At 36.8% G+C, this 23,788-nt stretch overlaps 1 protein-coding gene across 2 annotated transcripts in view; it reads right to left on the bottom strand.

The window, feature by feature from the left end:
- The window catches only part of KIFAP3 (kinesin associated protein 3), a 171,789-nt gene extending 148,629 nt beyond the window's left edge, over positions 1 to 23,160 (bottom strand). The window contains exon 1 of one of the 2 annotated variants that reach the window (XM_047783966.1): positions 22,901 to 23,160. In XM_047783966.1, the coding sequence (XP_047639922.1) occupies positions 22,901 to 22,932 (32 nt within the window). In that variant the 5' untranslated portion in view covers positions 22,933 to 23,160. The remainder of the gene's footprint in view (positions 1 to 22,900) is intronic. The other variant, XM_047783965.1, reaches the window with a different exon arrangement.
- Positions 23,161 to 23,788: the final 628 nt, after the last annotated feature.

Genomic DNA, 23,788 nt, shown 5'->3' with positions numbered 1-23,788 from the left:
AATTGAAGAGAATCATAAAGATAAAATATAAGTGCAGATCATAAGAGTACCTTCACATCAGCACTTTCAAAGTGGGTCTTCTACATATTAACAACTGAAAGAAAAGCTTGCTATCCTCTGGTCTGATACCCTGCCTTTCTCCAAAGAAATCAAATAGTTCAAAGACCATCACTATTCTGTTTTTGTTACCATTTGCTTTTTTTGTGTGTCTATGTATGTTTTGAAGAAGTTAATTACTTCTTTACCAGTAAAGAAATTTGTTTTTTGTAGGAAAAAAAAATACAGAAATTAGCAAAGAGAAAAAATAAACTGAAAACCCCAGAAGAAACCAACTGTTACCATTTTAGTACATCCACATCCATCTTTCTATCTCTATGTAAATAATAAATAACCATAGAGTGTCAGCTCTAGAATTCCTTTAAAGAAGAGGCTTAAGAGCAGCAATCTGATAGGGTTGAAATTGCCATCTGAATAGCAATTTACCTAAGTCTGACACAACTATTAACTGTTTATATCAGCATGAGGGCTGAGGCAAATTATGGGATGAGTAAACTGCTTCCCCGTTCCCTTTGGGCACTGCCACTGACTATATAAAATACATATATTACAAACTAAGTTTATATAACATATACTGTGTGTAATATACTTTCAAAAATTACTATATACTGAGTTAAAGAGAATACTTTTACCTTCAGAACTTCATACACTTATATTCCATATACGCCATTTGTTGAACACCTTGATTCTTTATTTCTTAGATTGAACAAAATTTACAGGATTCACTTACAAACACATTCAAAACCATTGTAAGGCACTTAGCTGTTTAATAAAGTAGTTCTTCAAAGGCTCAAAACGATGTGTAATTCCGTTACTCTAGGTTTATATATAATATTTTTTAATTGGTCTTTTCAAATTCTATTCTGGTTAGTAAAATACTCCAGCTCGTTTAGGTACAATTATGAATTATGTCTACATACAACCTGTCACAAGTATGTATCTGCTGCTGATAGTTGATTTAGTAGGAAAATTGCTTTTGCGCCTCATCAAAATTTATATATGTATTATCTGCATAAAATGAATAATTTTACCTTAAATACTAAACTTCCAAACTGAATTTAACATGGCATTTATAATGATGTCAGATATTTAACAGTCAAGAGAATGGACTTCCAAATGCTTTAATTGGAATCCATGAATTAAGTGAGAAAAAATTTAGTTCATTATTGGAATTACTGATTTATTATTTGCAGCATCTTACAACACTGATATTAAACTGTTATCTTTTAACTGTTTGCAAATTCCTTCTATTAATGGATCCTTTTCAATAACAGGTCCACTTTACCTCTCTATTGTTTTTTAACATTCACAAGAAAACTGGAACCAAAAATGGGCCACACTGATCTAGAAAAAGTTTTATTTTTAAATCTCAACATGAAATCATGCTTTACAGACTAATATAAGATATATCCTTCTTTACCTACACATGAGAATTGTAACCTTCAGGCAGAGTGTTCTTAATTACTAATTTCTAAAGTACATACTGATGTTTCCAGACTTCATGTGGTTGATGACACCTTTATAATTCCTAAAATGTATAACTAATGCTAACATTGTGTTACATGTTTATCACCAATTTTCTAGACAAGCAAAAATTTAGCCCTTAAACTTTTTTTTACTAAACATGTATTTTTTTTTTGAAAAATTTTTGCTGTTAAAAGGACTTATTGCAGGTTCGTGTTCAAGACTGTGACATAGGAGGTTCCTGAACTCACCCCCTCCCAGAGACACCCTGAGTCTACAGCCACCTAAAAAACAATTTCCTCTGAAAAAAAGAAAATCCCTAAACTAGCTGAGCAATGCCTACACACTGAGCAAACAATAAAACTCATGACGAAGCAAGTAAGAGAGGCTGAGACACAATCTTGCCATAAATCCCACCTCCAATGTAGTGACCCACGATTGGACAAAAACTCACAAATCTGAGCTTCTACTCGAGGGGCTCGGGATTTGAACCCTATATCAGACACACCAACTTTTAAGACCTGCATGTGACAGACAACCTCTAAAACATCTACCTTCCATGAGACACAAAAGGCTATAGCAAAACAGTGAAATGTTTCTTTGAGTGCTTGTGAAAGCAGGATCACCCACTCTAGAGCCTAGTGCAGAACAGCTAACTAAAATGTGCCCAGACTTTCTATGAAAGAGGCTTATTTGCTTATCTTAAAGGGTAAGCCTTAGGGATAGGCCCGAGGGGGTAGACATTAGGTATGTCTAATTTAATACAAACCTATGAACCTACTGAAATACTCAGGATGGAGGCCAGTGGGTACCATCTTTGTGCTCTCCAGATCACTGGTACCTCCCAGAAAAGGGCTTGCACCTCTGCCTGGTGTCCTGATTACTGCAGCTGTTGCCCAGGGGACACTGGTTCCATCAGAGCTTATACTCCTAGGTCCCATAAGACCACAACAGAGAAGGAGCATGGCAGAGCTGCAACAGACTACAACAACCAATGTTCCTGTGAAAGAGATCTGTTATCTGTTGACTTGGAGGCAAGCTTCTAATTAAACACACATCTAAAGGCTATCATCCTTTCCAGAGAACTGGAGGGCAGATCCTGTCTTTGTGCTGTCACTCTGTCCCACTCTAGAACACCAGTATCTCCTGGAGGGCAGCTTGCGTACCTCGTGCCCTAGTTTTTGTGACTGTCACCCATGGGACATCACTTGATGGCCACTGGGGCCTGTGTTTATGAGTTAAAAGGGACATGAGTGAAAGAAAAACAAAAAACAGTTATTAACTGCTAACACCCCAGGAGAGTAGACAGAAATACTAGCTACTAGGAACCACTACAAGTAAAGTAGGCTGTTTGGACAATCACAAAAGTTTGAGAGACAGTCAGGAGCTAGGTATGGCTGAATGGAAAGGTTCATCTCCTAAACAAGGATACTCCTTCCGAGCTGGGAGAGGTCATTGTTTTAGCTAATGCACAGATACCAACACAGAGTCAAGGAAAAGAAGAAACAGAGGAATGTGTTCCAAGAAAGAACAAGATAAGCCCTCAGAAAAAGACTTTAAGGAAACTAATATAAGTAATTTTCCTGATGAAAAATTAAAAGTAATGATCATAAAGATGCTTGTCAAGATCAGGGGTAGAATGGATGAACAAAGTGAGAATTTTAACAGAGACAGAAAAAATAAAAGTACCAAATAAAAGTCACAGAGCTGAAGAATACAATAACTGAACTTAAAGATATAACAGAGGGGTTCAACATTAGACTTAATGAAGAAGAGGAAAGAATCAGTGAACTCAAAGACAGGGCAATGGACACCCAAGCAGAGAAGCAAAAAGAAGAAAACAAGAGTGAAGACAGCTTAAGGGACTTATAAGCTAACATCAAGCAGGCCAACATTTGCAATAGAGGGTCCCAGAAGGTGAAGAGAAAGGGGCAGAAAATATTTGAAGAAATAATGTCTGAAAACTCCACTAACCTGAAGAAAACATAATTCAGATCCTGAAACCCTATAGAGACACACCAAAACACATTACAAATAAAGTGTCAAAAGTCAAAGATTGGGAGAGTACCTTAAAAACAGTAAAAGAGAAACAACTTGCTTTGTACAAGGGAACCCCTACAAGACTATCAGCAGAAATTTTGAAGGCTACAAGTAAAATAGCATATTCAAAGTGCTGAAAGGAAAAAATTGTCACCAGTTTTTAGTCTACCCAGCCAGACTGTCATACAGAATTGAAGGAGAGAGAGTTTTCCAGACAAGCAAAAGCTAAAGGATTTAATCAGCACTAAACTAGCCTTATAAGAAATGTTAAAGGGATTTCTTCAAGCTGAAACAAAAGGGTGCTAATTAGTAACAGGAAAACTTACGAAAGTATAATTTCATTGGTAAATGCAAATATGTAGTAAAACTCAGAATAATCTAAAATATTGTAAAGTCAGTGGGTTAATCACTTATAAACTAGCACAAAGATAAAGAGACAAAAGCAGTAAAAATAACTATAACTACAAAATTTGTTAAAGACACACAAGGTAAAAAAAAGATGTAAACTCATAAACTGAGACATCATAAAATGAAGGAGAGAGTAAAAAATGTAGAGTTTTAGAAATGTGTTCTGTCTTAAATTATTATCAAAATAAAACAAACTGTTATAAATATAAGTTGTTTTATGTAACCCTCATGGTAATCACAAAGCAAAAACTCATAGTAGATACACAAAAAATAAAGAGAAGGAACTCTGACACTATAGGAAATCATCTAATGGAGAGCAAAGAAAGAAGAATGGAACAGAGGGATTAGAAAACAGCCAGAAAACAATGAACAAAATGACAATAGGTATCTACCTATTAATTATTACTTTGAATGTAAATGGACTAAGTTCTCCAATGAAAAGATGTAGAGTGCATAAATGGATTAAGAAAACAAGACCCATTTATATTCTGTCTTTAAGAGACTTCAATATGAATGAAGACTGAATGAAGGAATGGAAGAAAAGGTATTCCATGAAAATGGAAATCAAAAGAAAGCTGAGTAGCTATGCTTATATCAGACAAAATAGACTTTTAAGACAAAGACTGTAATAAGAAACAAAGAAGGCCACTATATGACAATACAAGGGCCAATACAATAAGAAAATAAAACATTTGTAAAAATTTATACGCACAAAATAGGAGCACTTAAATGTATAAATAAAATACTAACAGACATAAAGGGAGAAATACACAAAAATACAATAATGGGAGGAGCCTTTAACACCCACTTTCATCAATGAATAGATTATCCAAAAAGAAATTCAATAAGGAAACATTCGACTTAAAGGAAAACTTAGACCAAATGAACTTATTAACAAAAATAAACAACATTCCATCAAAAGGAACAGAACACACATTCTTCTCAAGGGCACATGAAACATTCTCTAGGATATACCATAATAAGTTTTAATACTTTAAAGAAACTGAAATTATATCTTTTCCAACCACAATGGTATGAAACTAAAAATCAATTATAAGAAGAAACAGGAAAATTCACACATATCTAGATATTAAGCAACATACTACTGATCAGCCAATGGTCAAAGAAGAAACTAATACCCTTAGACAAATAAAAGTGGAAATACACGTAACAAAACCTTATAGGATGCAGCAAAAGTAGTTCTAAAAGGGAAGGTCATAGAGCTAATGCCTATGTCAAGAAACAAACAAAAAAAACCCCTCAGACAACCTAATTTTATACCTCAAGTAGCTAAAGAAAAACAAACAAACCAAAAAAACCCCAAGCTAGTAACAGGAAGGAAATAACAAAGATCAGAAAGGATATAAACGAAACAGACACTATAAGGACAATAAAAAAGACCAATGAAAGTAAGAGCTGGTTCTTTGAAAGATAATATTAACAAACCTTTAGTTAGGCTCACCAAGAAAAAAAGAGAGAGGACTCAAATACAGGCATACCTTGGAGATAGTACAGGTTCAATTCCAGATCACCAAAATAAAGCAAGTATCATTATAAACTGAGTCATGTGAATTTTTTGATTTCCATGTGCATATAAATCTTATATTTACACTACACTGTAATATATTAAGTGTGCAATGACATTATGCTTAAAAATCAATTGACATACCTTAAGTAAAAAAATATTTCTTTCTAAAAAATGCTAACCATCTGGCCTTCACGAAGACATAATCTTTTTGTATTATCAATGATAACTGATCACAGATCACCATAAAATATAATAATAATGGAAAAGTCTGAAATATGGTGATAATTACCAAATATGTCACAGACATGAAGTAAACATGGAACAATGGCACCAACAGACTTGCCTGACTCAAAAGCTGCCACAAACATTAACTTATAAAAAAAGTACCATATCTGTAAAGTGCAATAAAGCAAAGTGAAATGAGTACCTCCACAAATAAAATAAAATCACAAATAAAAGAGGAGACATTACCAAGAAAATACAAAAAATTTTAAGAGACTACTATTAACAATTACACTTCAACAAATTAGACAACTTACAAGAAATGGATACATTTCTAGAAACATACAACCTCCCAAGATTGAATTATTAAGAAAAGAAAATCAGAACAGACCAATTCCTAAGAAGGAGATATATGTAGTCAAAAAACCTTCCAACAAACAAAAGGACCAGATGGTTTCATGGGTGAATTCTACAAAATGTTTAAAGAAGAGTTAACAACAATCCTTCTCAAAATCTTCCCAAACCTGAAGAGAACACTCTAAACCTCATTTCATGAGGCCAGCCTCACTATGGATACAATAAGGAAAACTAGACAAGGATACAATAAGGAAAAACAAAACAAAACAAAACCTCATGGACATAGATGCAAAAATTCTCAAAAGAATACTAGCAAACTAAATTCAACAATACATTAGAACAATCATATATCATTATCAAGTGGCATTTATTCCAGGAATGTGAGGATGGTTCAACAAACACAAAATCAATCAATGTGATACACTGCAAACAAAATGAAGAATAAAAGACATCTAATCATCTCAATAGGTATATAAAAAGCATTTGACAAAGCTCAACATACATTTATGATAAAAACTCTCAACCAAATAGGAATAGAGATGAACTTCAACATGATACATGACTAGCCCATATCTAACACTGTAGTTAAGGGTGAAAAACTGAAAGCTTTTCCTAAAAGATCAAGAACAAGGCAAGGATGTCAACTCTTGCTACTTCTATTCAACATATAATAGTGTAAATACTAGCCAAAATAGTTGGGGAAGGAGAAGAAAAAGTATCTCAATCAGAAAGGAAAAAATAAAACCATAACTATTTGCATATAACATGATATACAGAAAACCCTAAAGATTTCACCAAAAAACTATTAGAACTAATAAATTCAGTAAAGTTGCAGAATACAAAATTAAGAGATATAAATTAGTTGTGTTTCATTACACTAATATGAACTATAAGAAAGAGAAGTTAAGAAAACAATTCCATTTACAAATGCATCAAAAAAAGAATAAAATACCTAAGAGATAAATTTAACAAGGAGATAAAAACCTGTATTTTGAAAACTATAGGACAATAATGAAAGAAATTGAAAAAGACACAAATAGATGGAAAGATATTCCATGCTTATGGATTCTAAGAACGAAAATTGTTACAATGTCCATACTACCCAAAGCAATCTAAACATTCAATTCAATCCCTATCAAAATCTCAATGGCATTTTTCACAAAAATAGAACAAACAATCCTAAAATTTGTACAGAATCACTAAACAACCTGAATAGCCAATGCAATCTTGAGAAAGAATAATTTTTAAACTATATTAAAAAACTATAGTAATCAAATCAGTATGGTATTGGCATAAAAAACAGATACACAGATCAATGAAACAGAATATAGTGCCCAGAAATAAACCCACACATATATGGTCAATTAATTGACGATATCAGAGCCAAGAATATACCACTTCAGAAAAGATAACCTCTTCAATAAAGAGTATTGGGAAAACTAAACAGACACATGAAAGGAATGAAATTGTACTGCTATCTCACACCACACACAGAAAGAAACTCAAAATGAATTAAAGCTTTGAATGTAAGAGGTGAAGCCATAAAAATCCTAGAAGAAAACATAAGCATTAAGCTCTCTGGCTTTGGTTTTGATGATAATTTTTTTGATCTGACCCCCCAAAACTAAAACAGAAACAAAAATAAACTATAAGGACTAAGACAAATCAAAAACCTTGCAGAGCAAAGAAAACCATCAACAAAGTGAAAAGGCAAACAATCAAATGAGAGAAAATATTTGCGAATCATATATCTGATAAGAATTTAATATACAAAATATATATAAAAAACTCACATGGAGTTCCCATTGTGGCGCAGTGGAAATGAATCCGACTAGGAACCATGAGGCTGTGGATTTGATCCCTGGCCTTGTCCAGTGGGTTGAGGATCCGGTGTTGCCGTGAGCTGTGGCATAGGTCGCAGATGTGGCTCAGATCTGGTGTTGCTGTGGCTCTGGCATAGGCTGGAGGCTACAGCTCCGATTCGACCCTTAGCCTGGGAATCTCCATATGTGGCAGGTGCAGCCCTAAAAAAATAAAAAGACAGAAAAAAAAAAAAAGAACTCACAACTCAATAACAACAAAAAATCTGAGGAAGAAATGGGTAGAGGATCTAAACAGACATTTTCCCAAAGAATACAAAACAAATGACCAACAGGTACATTAAACAAAAAGGTGTTCAACTTACTCATCATCAGTTATTTGATAAAATCAAAACCTCATACCTCTTAGAATGGCCATTATCAAAAAGTCAAGAAATAGTAAGTGCAGGAAAGGATTTAATGAAAAGGGACCCTGTGAACTGTTGATCAGAATTTATATTGGTTCAGCCACTAAGGAAATCAGTACAGTGTTTTCTCAAAACCTGAAAATAGAACTCCATATGATCCAGCAATTCTACTCTGGATATTCATCCCAGAGAAATGAAGACAGTAACTCAAAAAGATATATGCACCTCCACGTTCATTATAGCATTATTTACAATAGCCAAAACATGAAAGTAACCTAGGTGTGAATCAATGGATAAATGAATAAAGAGGATTTAGTGTACACACACACAAACACACAACAATGAAATATTATTCATCCATAAAAAGAAACTTTTGTCTTTTGCAAAATACCTTGAGGGCTACGTAAATCTGGCTATTTAGTCAGATACAAAGACAAATGCTACATGATCTCAGGAATATGTGGAATCTAGAAACAAAAAAGAAAACCCAAACAAATGAAATCTAAACTCTAAGTACAGATGACAAATTGGTATGGAGTGGGAATGGGTGAAGTGGATGAAGATGGTCAAAAGATATAAACTTCTAGCTATGAAGAAAACAAGTCCTGGCATTCTAATGTACAGCACTGCGACTATGGTTAATAATACTATACTGTAATACCATGAACAATTGTAAGTCAACAGAGTAGATAACCAAATGAAATGGACAAACTCCTAGAAATACGCAAACTACCAAAACTGACTCAAAAGAAATAGTAATTCTGAGGACACCTATAATAACAGATTGAATCAGAAATCAAAAATTTCCCAGGACCAGATAGTTTCACTGGTGAATTGTACCAAATATTTAAAGAAAAAATAACATCTTCTCAAGCTCCTCCAAAAATGAGGAAAGGAGGGAACTCTTTCTAATTCATTCTGTTGGGTCAGCATTACTCTGATACCAAGGAAATAAAAAAGCACTACAAAAACAATATATTTTGTGAATATAATTGATGAATATCCTTAATGAATATAAAAGCAAAACTCCTCAAAATATTAGCAAACAGTATCTAGAAGCATATAAAAGGATTACACAGCATGACCAAGTAGGGTCTGTCCTAGGAATGGGAAGGGAGAGTCAACATATGAAAATCAATTAATGTAATAAGACACATTAATAGCATGAAGGGGGGAAAATACACCATTATTTCAAAGAAGTAGAAAAAGAATTTGACAAAATCCAACATCCTTTCATGATTAAAACATTTGATAAGAGAAATAAAAGGAAATTTCCTCAATATGATAAAGGACATATATGAAAATTCTATGGCTAATATTATACTCAATGATGAAAGAATGAAAGACTTCTTAAAATCAGGATACCAGCTTTCACCACTTCCATTCAACACACTACTGGAAATTCAACCAGAGCAAAGAGGTATAGAAAAGGAATAGAAGGCAACCAGACTGAAAAGAAACAAAACTCTATCAGCAGCTGACATAATCTCATGTGTTGAAAACTATTACAGCTAATAAATTCAGCAAAGTTGCAAAATACATAATGTACACACATAAATGTTGTATTTCTAATATACTAACAACGAAAATTCTGAAAAGATAATGGAGAAAATCATTCCATTTACAATCAAAAAGAATAGTAAGCAAGGAGGTACAACACTTACATACTGAAAACTGTAAAATATTGTTGAAAGAAATAAATAAGGACTAAATAAATGGAGACATCCCATATCCACAGACTGGACAACTTAATATTGTTAGGTCAGCAATATTCCCCAAAGTAATCTACAGATTCAATATGATCCCTACCAAAATCCCAGGCCTTTCTTGCAGATATGGAAAAGCACTCCTAAAATTCACATAGAAACATAAGGGACCATGAATAGCCACAAAAATCTTGAAAAAGAAGAACAAAGTTGGAAGAGTCACACTTCCTAATTTTGAAAAGTGCTATAAAACTACAATAACCAAAACAATGAGGTATGACTTTAATCTCAACAGGGCCCTCAAAAGTATCTTCTTCTTCTTTTTTTTTTTTGCTTTTTAGGGCCACATTCCTGGCATATGGAGGTTCCCAGGCTAGGGGTCTAATCAGAGCTATAGCTGCCCACCCAGGCCACAGCCACAGCAATGCCAGATCTTTCTGAGTTGTTTCTGTGACCTATACCACAGCTCACGGCAATGTTGGATCCTCACCCACTGAGCAATGCCGGGTTCATACCCACAACCTCATGGTTCCTAGTTGGATTCATTTCTGCTGTGCCATGACAAGAACAACCCTCAAAAGCTTTTGGCTTTTGGTATATACTTGGTGTATCACCCACAACAAGAATAAAGAAGGCAAACAATCACTGAGAGCATAGGTATACCAAGCACCAGATTGGTCACTAGTGACAAAACAGGATTCTGGACAAGATGGCAGAGTAGAAGGACTTGCAGTCCACCTCCTCTAATGAAAACACCAAAATTAAAACTAACTGCTGAACAACCATTGATAAAAAAGACTGGAACCTACCAAAAAAAAAAAAAAAGATATTTTACATCTAAAGAGAGAGAAGAAGCCACAATGAGATGGTAGGAGAGTATTATCATCAAATCTCATACTCACCAGGTGGGAGACCCACACAAGGAAAAATAATTATATCACAAAGGTTCTTACACAAGACAGAGTTCTGAGCCCCACATCAAATAAAGTTCCCCAGTCTGAGGACATGGAATCAAGAGAAGGAGCCCCCGGAGAATTTTGCTTTGACGACAAGCAGGGCTTGAGTGCAGGAGCTCCACAGGACTAGGGGAAAAAGACTCCTCTCTTGGAGGGCACACACAAGGTCTCATATGCACTGGGTCCAGCATAAAGCAGTGACTCCATAGGAGCCTGGAGCTCTCCCAGAGATAATCATTTTGGCATAGAGACCTGGTCCCATTCAACAGCCTACAGGCTCCTGTGCTAGGATGCCTCGGGCCAAAACAACCAACAGAGTGGGAACACAGCCACATGGACCCATCAGTAAACAGGCTTCCTAAAGTCATAAAGAATTCACAGCTACCTCTAAACATACCCCCTGTCATGGACATGCCCAACAGAGGAAAAGACATAGCTCCACCCACCAGTGGGCAGAAACCAGTGCCTCCCATTAGAAGGTTTGCACAAGCCCTTGGACCAGACTAACCCACCAAGGCATAGATAAAGAAGAAAGAGGAATTATGATCTTGGAGCCTGCAGAAAGGAGACCACAAACAATAAAGTTAAACAAAATGAAACAGCAGAGAAATATATTCCAGAAGAAAGAACAAGATAAAATCTCAGAACAACTAAATGAAGTGGAGATAGGCAATCAACTTGAAAAAGAATTCAAAGTAATGATAGTAAACATGATCTAAGATCAATCCATCCTGAAGGGGAAAAAAAAAAAAAAAAACAGAGCTGGAGCTATCAGGCTCTCTGACTTCAGACGATACTACAAAGCTGTAGTCATCAAAGCAGTATGGCACAGGCATAAAAATAGAAATAGTGATCAATGGAAAAGGATAGAAAGGCCAGAAATAAATCCACACACCTATGGTCAACTAATCTACAACAAAGTAGGCAAGAATATACAATGGAGAAAAGACAGTCTCTTCAACAAACGGTGCTGGGAAAACTGGACAGCTACATGTAAAAGAATGAGATTAGAACACTCTCTAACATCATACACAAAAATGAACTCAAAATGGATTAAAGACCTAAATATAAACCCAGACACTATACAACTCTGAGTATAATATGGGAAGAACACTCTTTGGCATGAACCACAGCAATATCTTTTTGATCGCACCTCCCAAAGCAATGAAAATAAAAACAAAAATAAACAAATAGGACCTAATTAAAGTTAAAAGTTTTGCACAGCAAAGCAAACCATAAACATAATGAACTGACAACTCATAAAATGGGAGAAAATATTGGTAAATGATACTAATTAATGATCCAATATTAATCCACTTGAACAAGGGATCAATCTCCAAAATATACAAACAGCTTATAAACTCAATAACAAAAAACAAACAACCTAATCAAAAAATGGGCAGAAAACCTAAACAGACACTTCCCCAAAGAAGACATAGATGGCCAATAGGCACATGAAAAGTTGATCAACATTGCTAATGATCAGAGAAATGTAAATCAAAATTACACTGATGTATCATCTCACACCAGTCAAAATGACCATCATCAAAAAGTCCACAAATAGGCCATCAGATCGAGACGGCAAAGGAGTAGGACATGGAGCTCTCTTTCTCCCACAAATACATACACATTAAAAAAAAAAAAACTACATGTAGAATGATTCTCATAGAACATTTATTGAATGCTGGCAGAAGACCTCAAGGGCAAGAATATCTCCACATAACTTGGTAGGACAAAATGGAAAAACAAAAAAAACAAAAAACAAAAAAAGAGAGAGAAGAGAAAAAGAACCAGGACAGGACCAGCACCCCTGGGAAAGAGCTGTGAAAGAGGAAATGTTTCCACATGCCAGGAAGCCCCCTGACTGGTGGTGAGATCACCTGGGGAAGAAGGGTAGCTTCAAAGCTTTGGAGAAAAGTGCAGCAGCCAGTCTGAGGAGGACAAAAGCAGAGAGAGAGCCACATACAAATTCAGTGGCACTGCCTGACACACCCCAGCCTAAGAAGCTTGGGGCTTCAGAGAGACCTGGGGAGGGACTGAGGTTGGCTGCATGGAAACAGCCTGAGGGGCATAGAGTGTGGTATGCCACAGCAGAGGGAATGAGGAGCCCTGGGCCTGCCAGAGAAGCAAGGGCTTATTGTTGGGGAGTGCAAGAGGAGGTAGTAGGACTGCCATAGGAACTTCTTTTTCCATGTGTGAGCTTGAAGACAGCAGGGCATCACTTATGTGGGCTATGGGAGCATATGCAAGCTAAAAGAGCCATCTTGGACTCCAGAGGTGGGCACAGCCCCTGCCGCAGACAGTCCTAAGACCAGGCACCATCCTCCATCAACTCCCTGTGGGCTACCTCCACTGTCAAGGGTCAGGAAACCTGGCGCCATCTGTCACTTCCCCAGGAGCACACATGGCCTGCCACCACCACCACTCTTGCCAAGGGCCCAGTGATCAGGCACTACCCACCAACCCTACCTCCCTAGGGGTTGCAGCTACTGCAAAGGTTCCATGACTGGGCACCACCCCTACCTCTCCAAGAGCATGCTCAGCCTGCCACCCCTGCCAAGAGCCTTATGGCTGGGCACCAACCTTCCTGCCCATCTCCCCAGGGGTTGCCACCACTGCCAATGACCCCCATGACTGGGTGCTGCCCGTTGCCTCCACCTCCCTGCAAGTGCACACAGGCAATGCACCTGCACACCCCCTATAAAGGGGATAATGGCCTGCACACTCCAAGGAAAGAGACAGCAAGCATCCAAACAAAAAGCAGCCCTCATGCCAAAAAAATAGTAAATCCCCATAAGTGACACAGTGATGCTCCTGCATATACACAGCCTTTCAAGATACTGTAGATGATTGTTTTCCCTCAACTGACATAGAAAGAGAAATACAAGCAAAATGAAGAAGTAAAAGTACAATTCTCAGTTAAAAGAACAGGAGAATTCCCCTGAAGGAGCAAACAATGGAACAGACATTTTCAGTCTAATAGATACCAAGTTCAAAACAATATAATGAAAATACTGAACATATTAAGAAAGGCTATTGACAGAAATGCTGATTACTTTAAAAAAGGAACTAGAACTTCTAAGGATGAAACAAGAAAAAATTAGAAAATTTCCAAAGGCCAAGAATAGCAGCATAAATAATGTAGAGGAATGAATAAGCGACTTGAAAGAATAATGGGAATCACTCAATCAGGACAGGAAACAGAAAGGCAAATTAAAAAAAATGAAAGCAATATAAGAGATCTATGGGATAATATCAAGTGGGCCAATTTATGCATAATAGGGATTCCAGAAGAAGAAAAAGAAAAGGAGATTGAAAATATCTGAAGAAACTGTGGCTGAAGAATTCCGAATTCTAACGAAGGAAATATGTACCCAGATACAGGAAGCACACCGGGTTCCAAATAAGGTGAACCCAAACCTACACTAAGACATATTATAATAAAAATGGCAAAAATTAAAGAGAGGATTCTAAAGGCAGCAAGAGAAAAACAAAAGTTAATTATAAGGGAACCCCAACAAGACTATCAGTTGATTTCTCTACAGAAAGGCTACAGGCCAGAGGGAGTTGCAGGATATATTCAAAGTTCTAAAAGGGTTGCAACCTAGAATACTTTACCTAGCAAGATTATATTTTAGAATAGGAGGAGAAATGAAGAATTTCTCAGACAAGCAAAAACTAAAAGAATACACCAATTCGAAACCTCAAAGAAATACTGACATATCTCCTCTAAAAAAAAAAAAGAAATAAAGAAACAAGAAATAGGAAGGAGAAAAACCACAACTGGAATGTAAACATGTAAACAAACCAGTATACAGTTAAAAAAAGAAAACAAAACAAAACAAAACACCTACTTGTGAAGTGATAATAAACACAAGGAACACCAAAAGCATAAATATGAAGATGTTAAAAAGGACATCAAAATAAGAAAATTTGGGGAAGGAGAGTAAGAAAGTGTAAACTCTTTTTTAGAATATGTTTGAGCCTAAATGATTTTCAGTCTAAAGAAAGTAGATACAGTTTGAAAAACAGGGCAACCACAAATCAAAAACATACAACAGACTCAAACAAACATTAAAAAAAGAGAACACAAGCATAAAATCTAAAGAAACCATCAAACCACGAGATGAAAAAGGAACAAAGAAGAAACACAGAATCAACTGGAAAAGGAAGTTTAAAATGGTAATAAATACATATATATGAATAATTACCTTAAATGTCATGGACTGAATGCTCCAATCTAAAGACAAAGAGTGGCAGATTGGATTAAAAAACAAAACAAAACAAAACAAGGAGTTCCCGTCATGATGCAGTGGTTAACAAATCCGACTAGGAACCATGAGGTCGTGGGTTCGATCCCTGGCCTTGCTCAGTGGGTTAAGGATCCAGCATTGCTGTGAGCTGTGTGCAGACATGGCTTGGATCCCGTGTTGCTGTGGCTCTGGTATAGGCCGGCAGCTACAGCTCTGATTAAACCCCTAGCCTGGGAACCTTCATATGCCACGGGAGTGGCTCAAGAAAAGGCAAAAAGACAAAAACAAACAAACAAAAAAACCCGAAAACTTACAATAGGCTGCCTACAAGAAACCCACCTTAGGGCAAAGGACATACATATATTGAAAATAAGGGGATGGAAGAAATGTGCTTTACACAAATGGAAATGACAAGAAGGTGAGGGTTGCAATACTCGTATCAGACAAAACAGACTTTAAAACAAAGGCCATAAAAAAAGATACAGAAAGAAACTTTTTCCTTTTTGTCTCTTTAGGGCCGCACCATGGCACATGGACGTTCCCAGGCTAGGGGTTGAATTGGAGCTGCAGCTGCCGGCCTACACCACAGCCACAGTAATGCAGGATCTGAGCCACGCCTGCAACCTACACCACAGCTCACCACAACGCTGGATCCTTAACCCACTGAGTGAGGCCAGGGATCGAACCCACGTCCTCATGGATACTAGTCAGATTTGTTTCCACTGAGCCACTATGGGAAGTCCCAGAGAAGGACACTGTTTAATGATAAAAGGATCAATTCAACAAGAGAATTTTACACTCATCACATGAATATACCTAATATGTAACACTCAAATACATATTTTGGTGCTGGAAAAATTGGACAGCTGCATGTAAATCAATGAAATTAGAACACATCCACAAACCATGCACAAGAAATAAACTTAAAATGGATTAAAGACTTAAAACATAAGCTATGACACCATAAAACTCCTAGAAGAGAACATAGGCAAAACAGTCTCTGATATAAATCTTATAAATATCTTACTAGGTCAGTCTCCCAAGGCAAAAGGATAAAAACAAAATAAACAAATGGGACCTAATCAAACTTACAAGCTTTTGCACAGCAAAGGAAACCATTAAAACAAAAAACCAAAATGACAACCTAAAGAATGGGAAAAAATATTTGCAAAGATGCAACTGACAAGGTTTTAATCTCCAAAATATACAAACAACTCAAAAACAAACAAAAAAAAAAACCCAATCAAAAAATGAGCTGAAGACCTAAAAAGATGTTTCTCTAAAGAAGACATAGGGATGGCCAGTAGGCAAATGAAAAGATGCTCAATATCACTAATTATTAGAAAAATGCAAATCAAAACTACAATGAGGTGCCACCTTACATGAGTCAGAATGGCCATCATTAAAATGTCTACAAATAACAAATGCTGGAAAGGGTGTGTAGAAAAGGGAATTCTCCTATACTGTTGGTGGGAATGTAAATTGGTACAGCCACTACAGAAAACAGTACTGAGGTCCTCAGAAATCTGAAAATAGAATTACCATATTATCCAGCAATCCCACTCCTGGGCATATATCCAGACAACACTATAATTCAAAAAGATACATGTACTCCTATGTTCACTGCAGCAGTATTCACAATAGCCAAGAAACGGAAGCAACCTAAATATCCATCCAGAGATGAATGGATTTAGAAGAGGTGATATATATACGTAATGGAGCACTACTCAGACATAAAAAAACAACATAATGCCATTCTCAGCAACATGGATGCAAATAGAGATTCTCATGCTAAGTGAAGTCAGAAAGAAAAAGTCAAATATCATAAGATATCATTTATATGTGAATTCTAAAATATGGTGTAAATGAACCTATCTATGAAACAGAGACAGACTCACAGACACACAGAACAGACTTGTGGATGCCAAGGTGGAAACGGTAGGGAATGGGATGGACTGGGAGTTTGGGGTTAGGTAGATGCAAACTATTACATTTAGAAAGGATAAATAACAATTTCCTACTGCATAGCACAGGAAACTATACCCAAACTCTTGGGACAGACCACAATGGAAAACACATTAAAAAGAATGTATATACATGTATATACTGAGTCACTTTGCTGTAGAGCAGAAATTGACAGAACACTGTAAATCATCTGTAATAAATTTTTTTAAATAAGTCTACAAACAATAAATACTGGAGAGGGTATGGAGAAGAGGGAAACTTCCTATACCATTAGTGGGGATGAAACATGGTACAACCATTAGGGAGATCAAAATGGAGCTTGCTTAAAAAACTAAAAATAGGAGTTCCTATTGTGGCACAGTGGTTAACAAATCCAACTAGGAACCATGAGTTTGCAGATTCGATCCCTGGCCGCACTCAGTGGGTTAAGGATCTGGCGTTGCTGTGAGCTGTGGTATAGGTTGCAGGTGTGGTTCAGATCCCGCGTTGCTGTGGCTGTGGCGTAGGCCAGCTATAGCTCCGATTAGACCCCTAGCCTGGGAACCTCCATATGCCACAGGAACAGCTAAAGAAAAGGTAAAAAGACAAATAAATAAATGAAAAACTAACAATAGAACCACCATGTGATCCAGCAATCCCACTCCTGGGAATATATATCTGGAGAAAATCAGAATTTGAAAAGATACATGCACCAAATGTTCAATGAAGCGCTATTTATAATAGCCAAGATATGGAAGCAACCTAAATGTCCACGGATAGAAGAATGGATGAATATGTGGTACATATATACAGTGGAATATTATTCAGACATAAAAAAGAATGATATAATGGCATTTGCAGCGACATGCATGGGCCAAAATGATACAGATGAACTTATTTATAAAACAGAGTTCCTGTCGTGGCACAGTGGAAACAAATCCGACTAGGAACCATGAAGTTGCAGGTTCAATCCCTGGCCTCACTCAGTGGGTTAAGGATCTGGTGTTGCCGTGAGGTGTAGGTTGCAGATGTGGATCGGATCTGGCGTTGCTGTGGCTGTGGTGCAGGCCAGCAGCAATAGCTTCGATTAGACCCCTAGCCTGGAAACTTCCACATGCCGTAGCTGTAGCCCTAAAAGGACAAAAGACAAAAAAAAAAAAAAAACAGACTCACAGGCTTTGAAATTAAACTTATGGTGTCCAAAGGGGAAAGGTGGTGGTGGGGTTTAAATTAGGAGTTTGGGATTAACATGTACACACTATTATAGACAAAATAAATAATCAAGGGAAACCTACTGTATAGCACAGAGAACTCTACTCAATATTCTGTAATAACCCATATAAAAATCTGAAAAAGAATGGATGTATGTATATATAAAATTGAATCACCTTGCTGTAAACCTGAAACTCACACAACATTGTAAATAAACTATACTCCAATATAAAATAAAAACTAAATTTTAAAAAAGTGAGGTGTTAGCATAAAGACAGACACCGAGGTCAATGGAACAGAACTGAGTCCAGAAACAAACCCCTACATCCACTGCAGTTAATTGATTTTCAATAAGACCTTTCATTGGGGGAAAGAATAATCTCTTTAACAAATGATGTTGAGACAACTGGATATTCACATGCAAAAGAATGAAAGTGAATGCTTACTTCACATCTCATAATTAGGTTAAAATGGATCAGATATAATTTTATAGCTAAACATATAAAACTCTTATAAAATATCGAGGGAGGTCATTGTGACCTTGGATTTGGCAATGGTTTCTTAAACAATAATATCAAAAGCAAAAGCAACTAAAGAAAAAAATAAATTTAGAATTTTTACATATGACAGGATACCATGAAGAGAGTGAAAACACAATCCACAGAATGGGACAAAATATTTGCAAATCATTTATCTGCTAAGTGTTTAGTATTAAGAATATATAAAGAACTCTTTTTTTTTCCCCAAAAAACAAAGGCAAGAAGTATATGAAAAGATGCTCAATGTCACTGAGTAACTAGGGTAATGTAATCAAAACCCACAATAACACAGCATTTCACATCCATTAGAATTTCTATAATTAAAAAAAAAAAAACAGAAAACAGTGTTAGTAAGATATAGAACAACTGGAACTCTCATACATTGCTGGTAGAAGTGTAAAATGATGAAGCCACTATGGCAGTTTGGTGGTTTCTCAGTAAGTTAAACATAGAATAAACATTTGACCCAGTAACAAACAACTACGTATATATATATTATAGTTGTGTGTATGTGTGTATATACATATATACATATATATATATATGTATTTATACACTAAAAGAGAGAAAACAAATATTCCAACAAAAACTAGTACAGGAATGTTCATAGCAGCTTTATTCACAATAGCCAATAGAAGGAAACAACCTAAGTGTCTATCAAATGTGAACGGATAAACAAATTACTACTCAACTAATAAAGGAATGAAATACTGATGAATGCTAAAACATGGATAAATACTGAAAACTTTATACTTTGTGAAAAGGCCATATACTTATTTCACTTATCATAATAGAGTACATAGCATAAATACAATCAGCGCTTTTGATAATATACTATTTAAAGTCTGTATTCCTTGCTATATTTTAAGCACCAAAAAGGCTGGGAGAAAGTTTTCATCTAACACTTTTTATCACTTGGCAAATTAACTTTTACATGGTAGCATTTCAAATAGCTATTGAATGAATGAAGGCCATTCACTCTTAAAATCCTTCAATAGTTTGCTATTACTCTTATTATAATTCTCAACTCTTTATGACAGTCATAAGTCCTAAATGATTTGGCCCATTTTTCTTTGTAGTCTTATTCTCATTTCATTCAATAACTGTTTAGTGCATACTTATGTTCCAGGCACTGTGCTTGGTGTTAAGGATACAATGGGAAGTAAGATACATAGTACCTTACCCTTTTGAAGTTTATATAGACGGGCAGGAAAGACAAATAACAATAAAGTAGTAACAGAGGGAAAAAACAAAACTTTATATATTACCACATGCTAGCAGGTATATTTGACATGGATTGTGGGATAGGAAACAGCAGATCAGGAAGACCTTCCAGAAAAAGTGACATTTAAGCTAAAACAGGAAAGATGAAGAATTAGCTGAGTAAAAAAGAAGGCAAGTACCAGACAATGGGAATGGCATTTGGAATCTAACACTGAAACACACAGGGATCTAAATGAAGTTACTTCTATAAGACTGAAATATGGAATTATTGGGGGCAGAAGGGGAACAGAGAGATGAAGCTGAAAAGGTAGGTGCTCTAAGAGCAATAGAAAATCATCAGAGGTTTAAGAGGAAAAAAAAAAAAATCACTGGCTGTTAACTATCTGTGTGCATATCTGATTGAGGATATGAACTGTGTTTACTTAATCATTTCTCCAGTGACCAGAACAATGCTAGGCATGCACTAGGTATTTGGCAAGTATGTACTAAGCACTACTGAATCAAAACACTAACCGGTAGATGAAAAAAAAAGAAATCCAATTTTTGATTCTATAATCTATTAAATGTAAACATAAATACACTAGAGATTCCTCAGTGACAGCTACAATGAAATCACTGAAATTAACTCATAAAAATTAGAGTGTTGGAATTCCCATTGTGTCTCAGCAGTAATGAACCCAACCAGTAACCATGAGGATGTGGGTTCCATCCCTGGCCTTGCTCAGTGGGTTAAGTATCCTGAGCTGTGGTGCAGGTTGCTGATGTGGCTCAGATCCTATGCTGCTGTGACTGCAGCTCCAATTCGACCCTCAGCCTGAGAACTTCCATTAGGTGCACATGTGGCCCTAAAAACAAAAAAAGAAATTAAATTAAAAAAAAAAAAAATTAGAGTGAATCAATTATAGTGAAAACATATTGCCCCATTGTTAAACACAAAATAATGAAAGTAAAAATATTACAAAAGGTTTTGTAATACATGTAATTATCACAAAATCAATCATTAAAATGGAAGGTTCTCTCAGATAAACCATTAGCCTGTACGATTATGTCAGATGCATATTTCTAAACTGAAAGTGAGCAATGCAAACACTTTACACTGTCAAAATTGGACAAAATTGAGAAGTGTCTATTTCAGCCTTTCTAGATTGACCTTATTTTACTTCAAACATTATAATGACTTGAGTTTATTTGCTGAACGCTATATAACATAGCTTTAAAAGTAAGCAATAGGTTGAAAATTACGAGTCATAGGTTACCTAAGGGACCATAGGGCACAAGAATATTAAGAAAAACTATCTTCTGGCACAACTATATTACATGAAAATAAGCTAATGGTGTGTTTAATAGTGAGTCTTTGCTCAAGAACAATCTTGAATTTAAAGCTGAAGGAGAAAGAATGTCTTTTCTTCTTTCATAAAATTTTCCATCAAGACTTTTAAATGATCAATGTCAGCAAAATTCAGTGAGGAAATAAATGCTGACTATAGTCTTGTTATGATCACACATTTCTTTTTAAAATTTTTAATGATAAGCCCTAGTTACTTAACAGTTTTAGATATATTTATATTGCAGGCAGGCAATATATGCCTCAGTCCTGCAAAGACAGTAAATGCAGTTGGTTAGTTGGTTGATTGATTTTACAATAGTTCAATCCCTTTAAAGAGCTAAATCTTTAAAGGTTAGACCTCTTTCTGTGATGATCAGGGTCCTGCCAAGTCAGGATAAATATATTCGGTAAAAGTATATTATTAATTGAAATGAAATGATGCCACTGCCTTACATGCATGTTCTATCTTTTAAAAATAAAATATTTTCATATTGGTCCCCATATCTCTAAGATAATATCTGCCCCATTTTTAGATAAGGGAACTGAGTTCTAAAGAATATACGTGACTCTCTAGGAATATATACCCAATTAGTAACAGGCACTTTACTAAAAATGTAGAGTCCTAATTAAGAATTTTTCTATTGGATCACTGCTAACTCTTGGTCCAGCGAGAAATATCCTTTTTACCAGGGATGATCTTATCTTTGATTTGCGTCAAATAAACATTTCCAATAGCTTACATTTTTCCTTAAGAAGTAATTGATACTACAAATATTTTTAAACTAAAGAAATGATGGCCTGTTTCACGTCAAGCTCCTGAACAAATAAATCCCTTGATAATTATGAACCCCCTACAAAAATTATACTGTATATATGGCAGTGAAATGAATGAAATGGATGAGGAAAGCAGAAATAGACTGGAAAGCAACATCTCAATCCAGCCTCCCATTAATTCTTTCCCCTTCATCATTTCAAAACCCCTCGGCAGCGAACCCCATATTGGAGGCAGAGGACAGAGGCACCAGAAGATCTCATTTCCAGGCTCCCACAGGATTTATCTATGCGGGAAAATGGAGAGTCCGAGTATGGGGTGGGGGCGGGGGAACAGGAAGACGCGGATTACTCCTCCCTTTGCCCCTCTCCCCTGAACAATGTACGGTAGCAAGAAAACCGTACAGTGTTCAAGGGAGGCTCTTCAAAGCTTTCAGCGCCCCGCTGAGTCAGGGCAGAAGCTGGAAAAACTTACACCCCCAAGAGCCCCTTCCTTTTTCCAATTCACCTTTTCCCCTCCCTTTCCGTGATTTCTCCAGTCTCCCACCTCTCTCTTAAGCTTCAAGTTTTGCCCAGTGACACCTCAAGGCCAACCCAAGAACCTCTTAAACGTATCTTCAGGGTCCCGGGAAGAAGGGTAGGACCGAGCTTTGGGGAGTCGTCACCTTTTGAGGTATCTGGCGTCCTCCCCCTGCATGGCGGCGGCGACGGCGGCGCGGGGAGGATGGGGGTGTCTGAGAGGCCGGCGGGGCTATTTCCGGGGACGCTGGCCAAAGTACCCCACAGCCAAAGGCGATGACAGTCCTGAGGCCTGCGAGGCGGGGCAGCCGCGGCGCTGTGGTTACCACGGTGAGGCCGGCGACTCCTCCCACGGCTCCTGGGCCCCGAAGCACTGCAGCAGCCTAGGCCCGCCCAGCAAAGCCTCTCTCAGCTCCTCCTCAAGGCGCATGCGCCCGCTCTGCCGCGCCAGTATGCGCAGTCTCAGTGCGCAGCGCTCGCCTGCAGGGCTAATCTGATGCACCCTGGAGCAGAAAGTAAAGGTTTTTTCCGCAGGTTTCCGAGCGCGTCTTTAAGGAAGGTATGACTCTGTGGTCTCCGCCCCCCTGAGGATGGGAATTGAAAGAGTCATACACCACAGCTGAATAGGAATTTCTGGTCCTTAGCTTGTAAAGAGGGAAAGCAAATTTGTAAACCTTTTAATAGAGAATGTTCTAGAGCAGTGCAGCCCACGGTTATTAACCTGTAAAGTGAGGTTGTGTTTGGGGGCATTGTGGAAGAGGAATTCCACCGAGAAGCAGTGACTTGTGCAGATAATCTGACCGTCGTATAAAATAAATAAAATTAATAGCAACTTTGATCGAGTGGCAGATCTGTCACTTCCACTTTGGTATTCTAAATCTAGAATACAATTTTTTTTTTTTTTTCCCAAAGCTCCTGAAATTACAACTTCCTCGCCAGTTGTCTCTAACTGAGGGAACGTTGGAATGGTTTTCTCTGAGACTGGCAACTGGTGGCAATGCAGGCCGTAGGGAAGAAGACCTGTTTTTGAACCT

Source organism: Phacochoerus africanus, chromosome 6 (assembly GCF_016906955.1).
Source record: "Phacochoerus africanus isolate WHEZ1 chromosome 6, ROS_Pafr_v1, whole genome shotgun sequence".
NCBI classification, from domain to species: domain Eukaryota; kingdom Metazoa; phylum Chordata; class Mammalia; order Artiodactyla; family Suidae; genus Phacochoerus; species Phacochoerus africanus.
The sequence above is the reverse complement of the archived record's forward strand: the minus strand, read 5'-3'. Positions and strand labels throughout refer to the sequence as shown.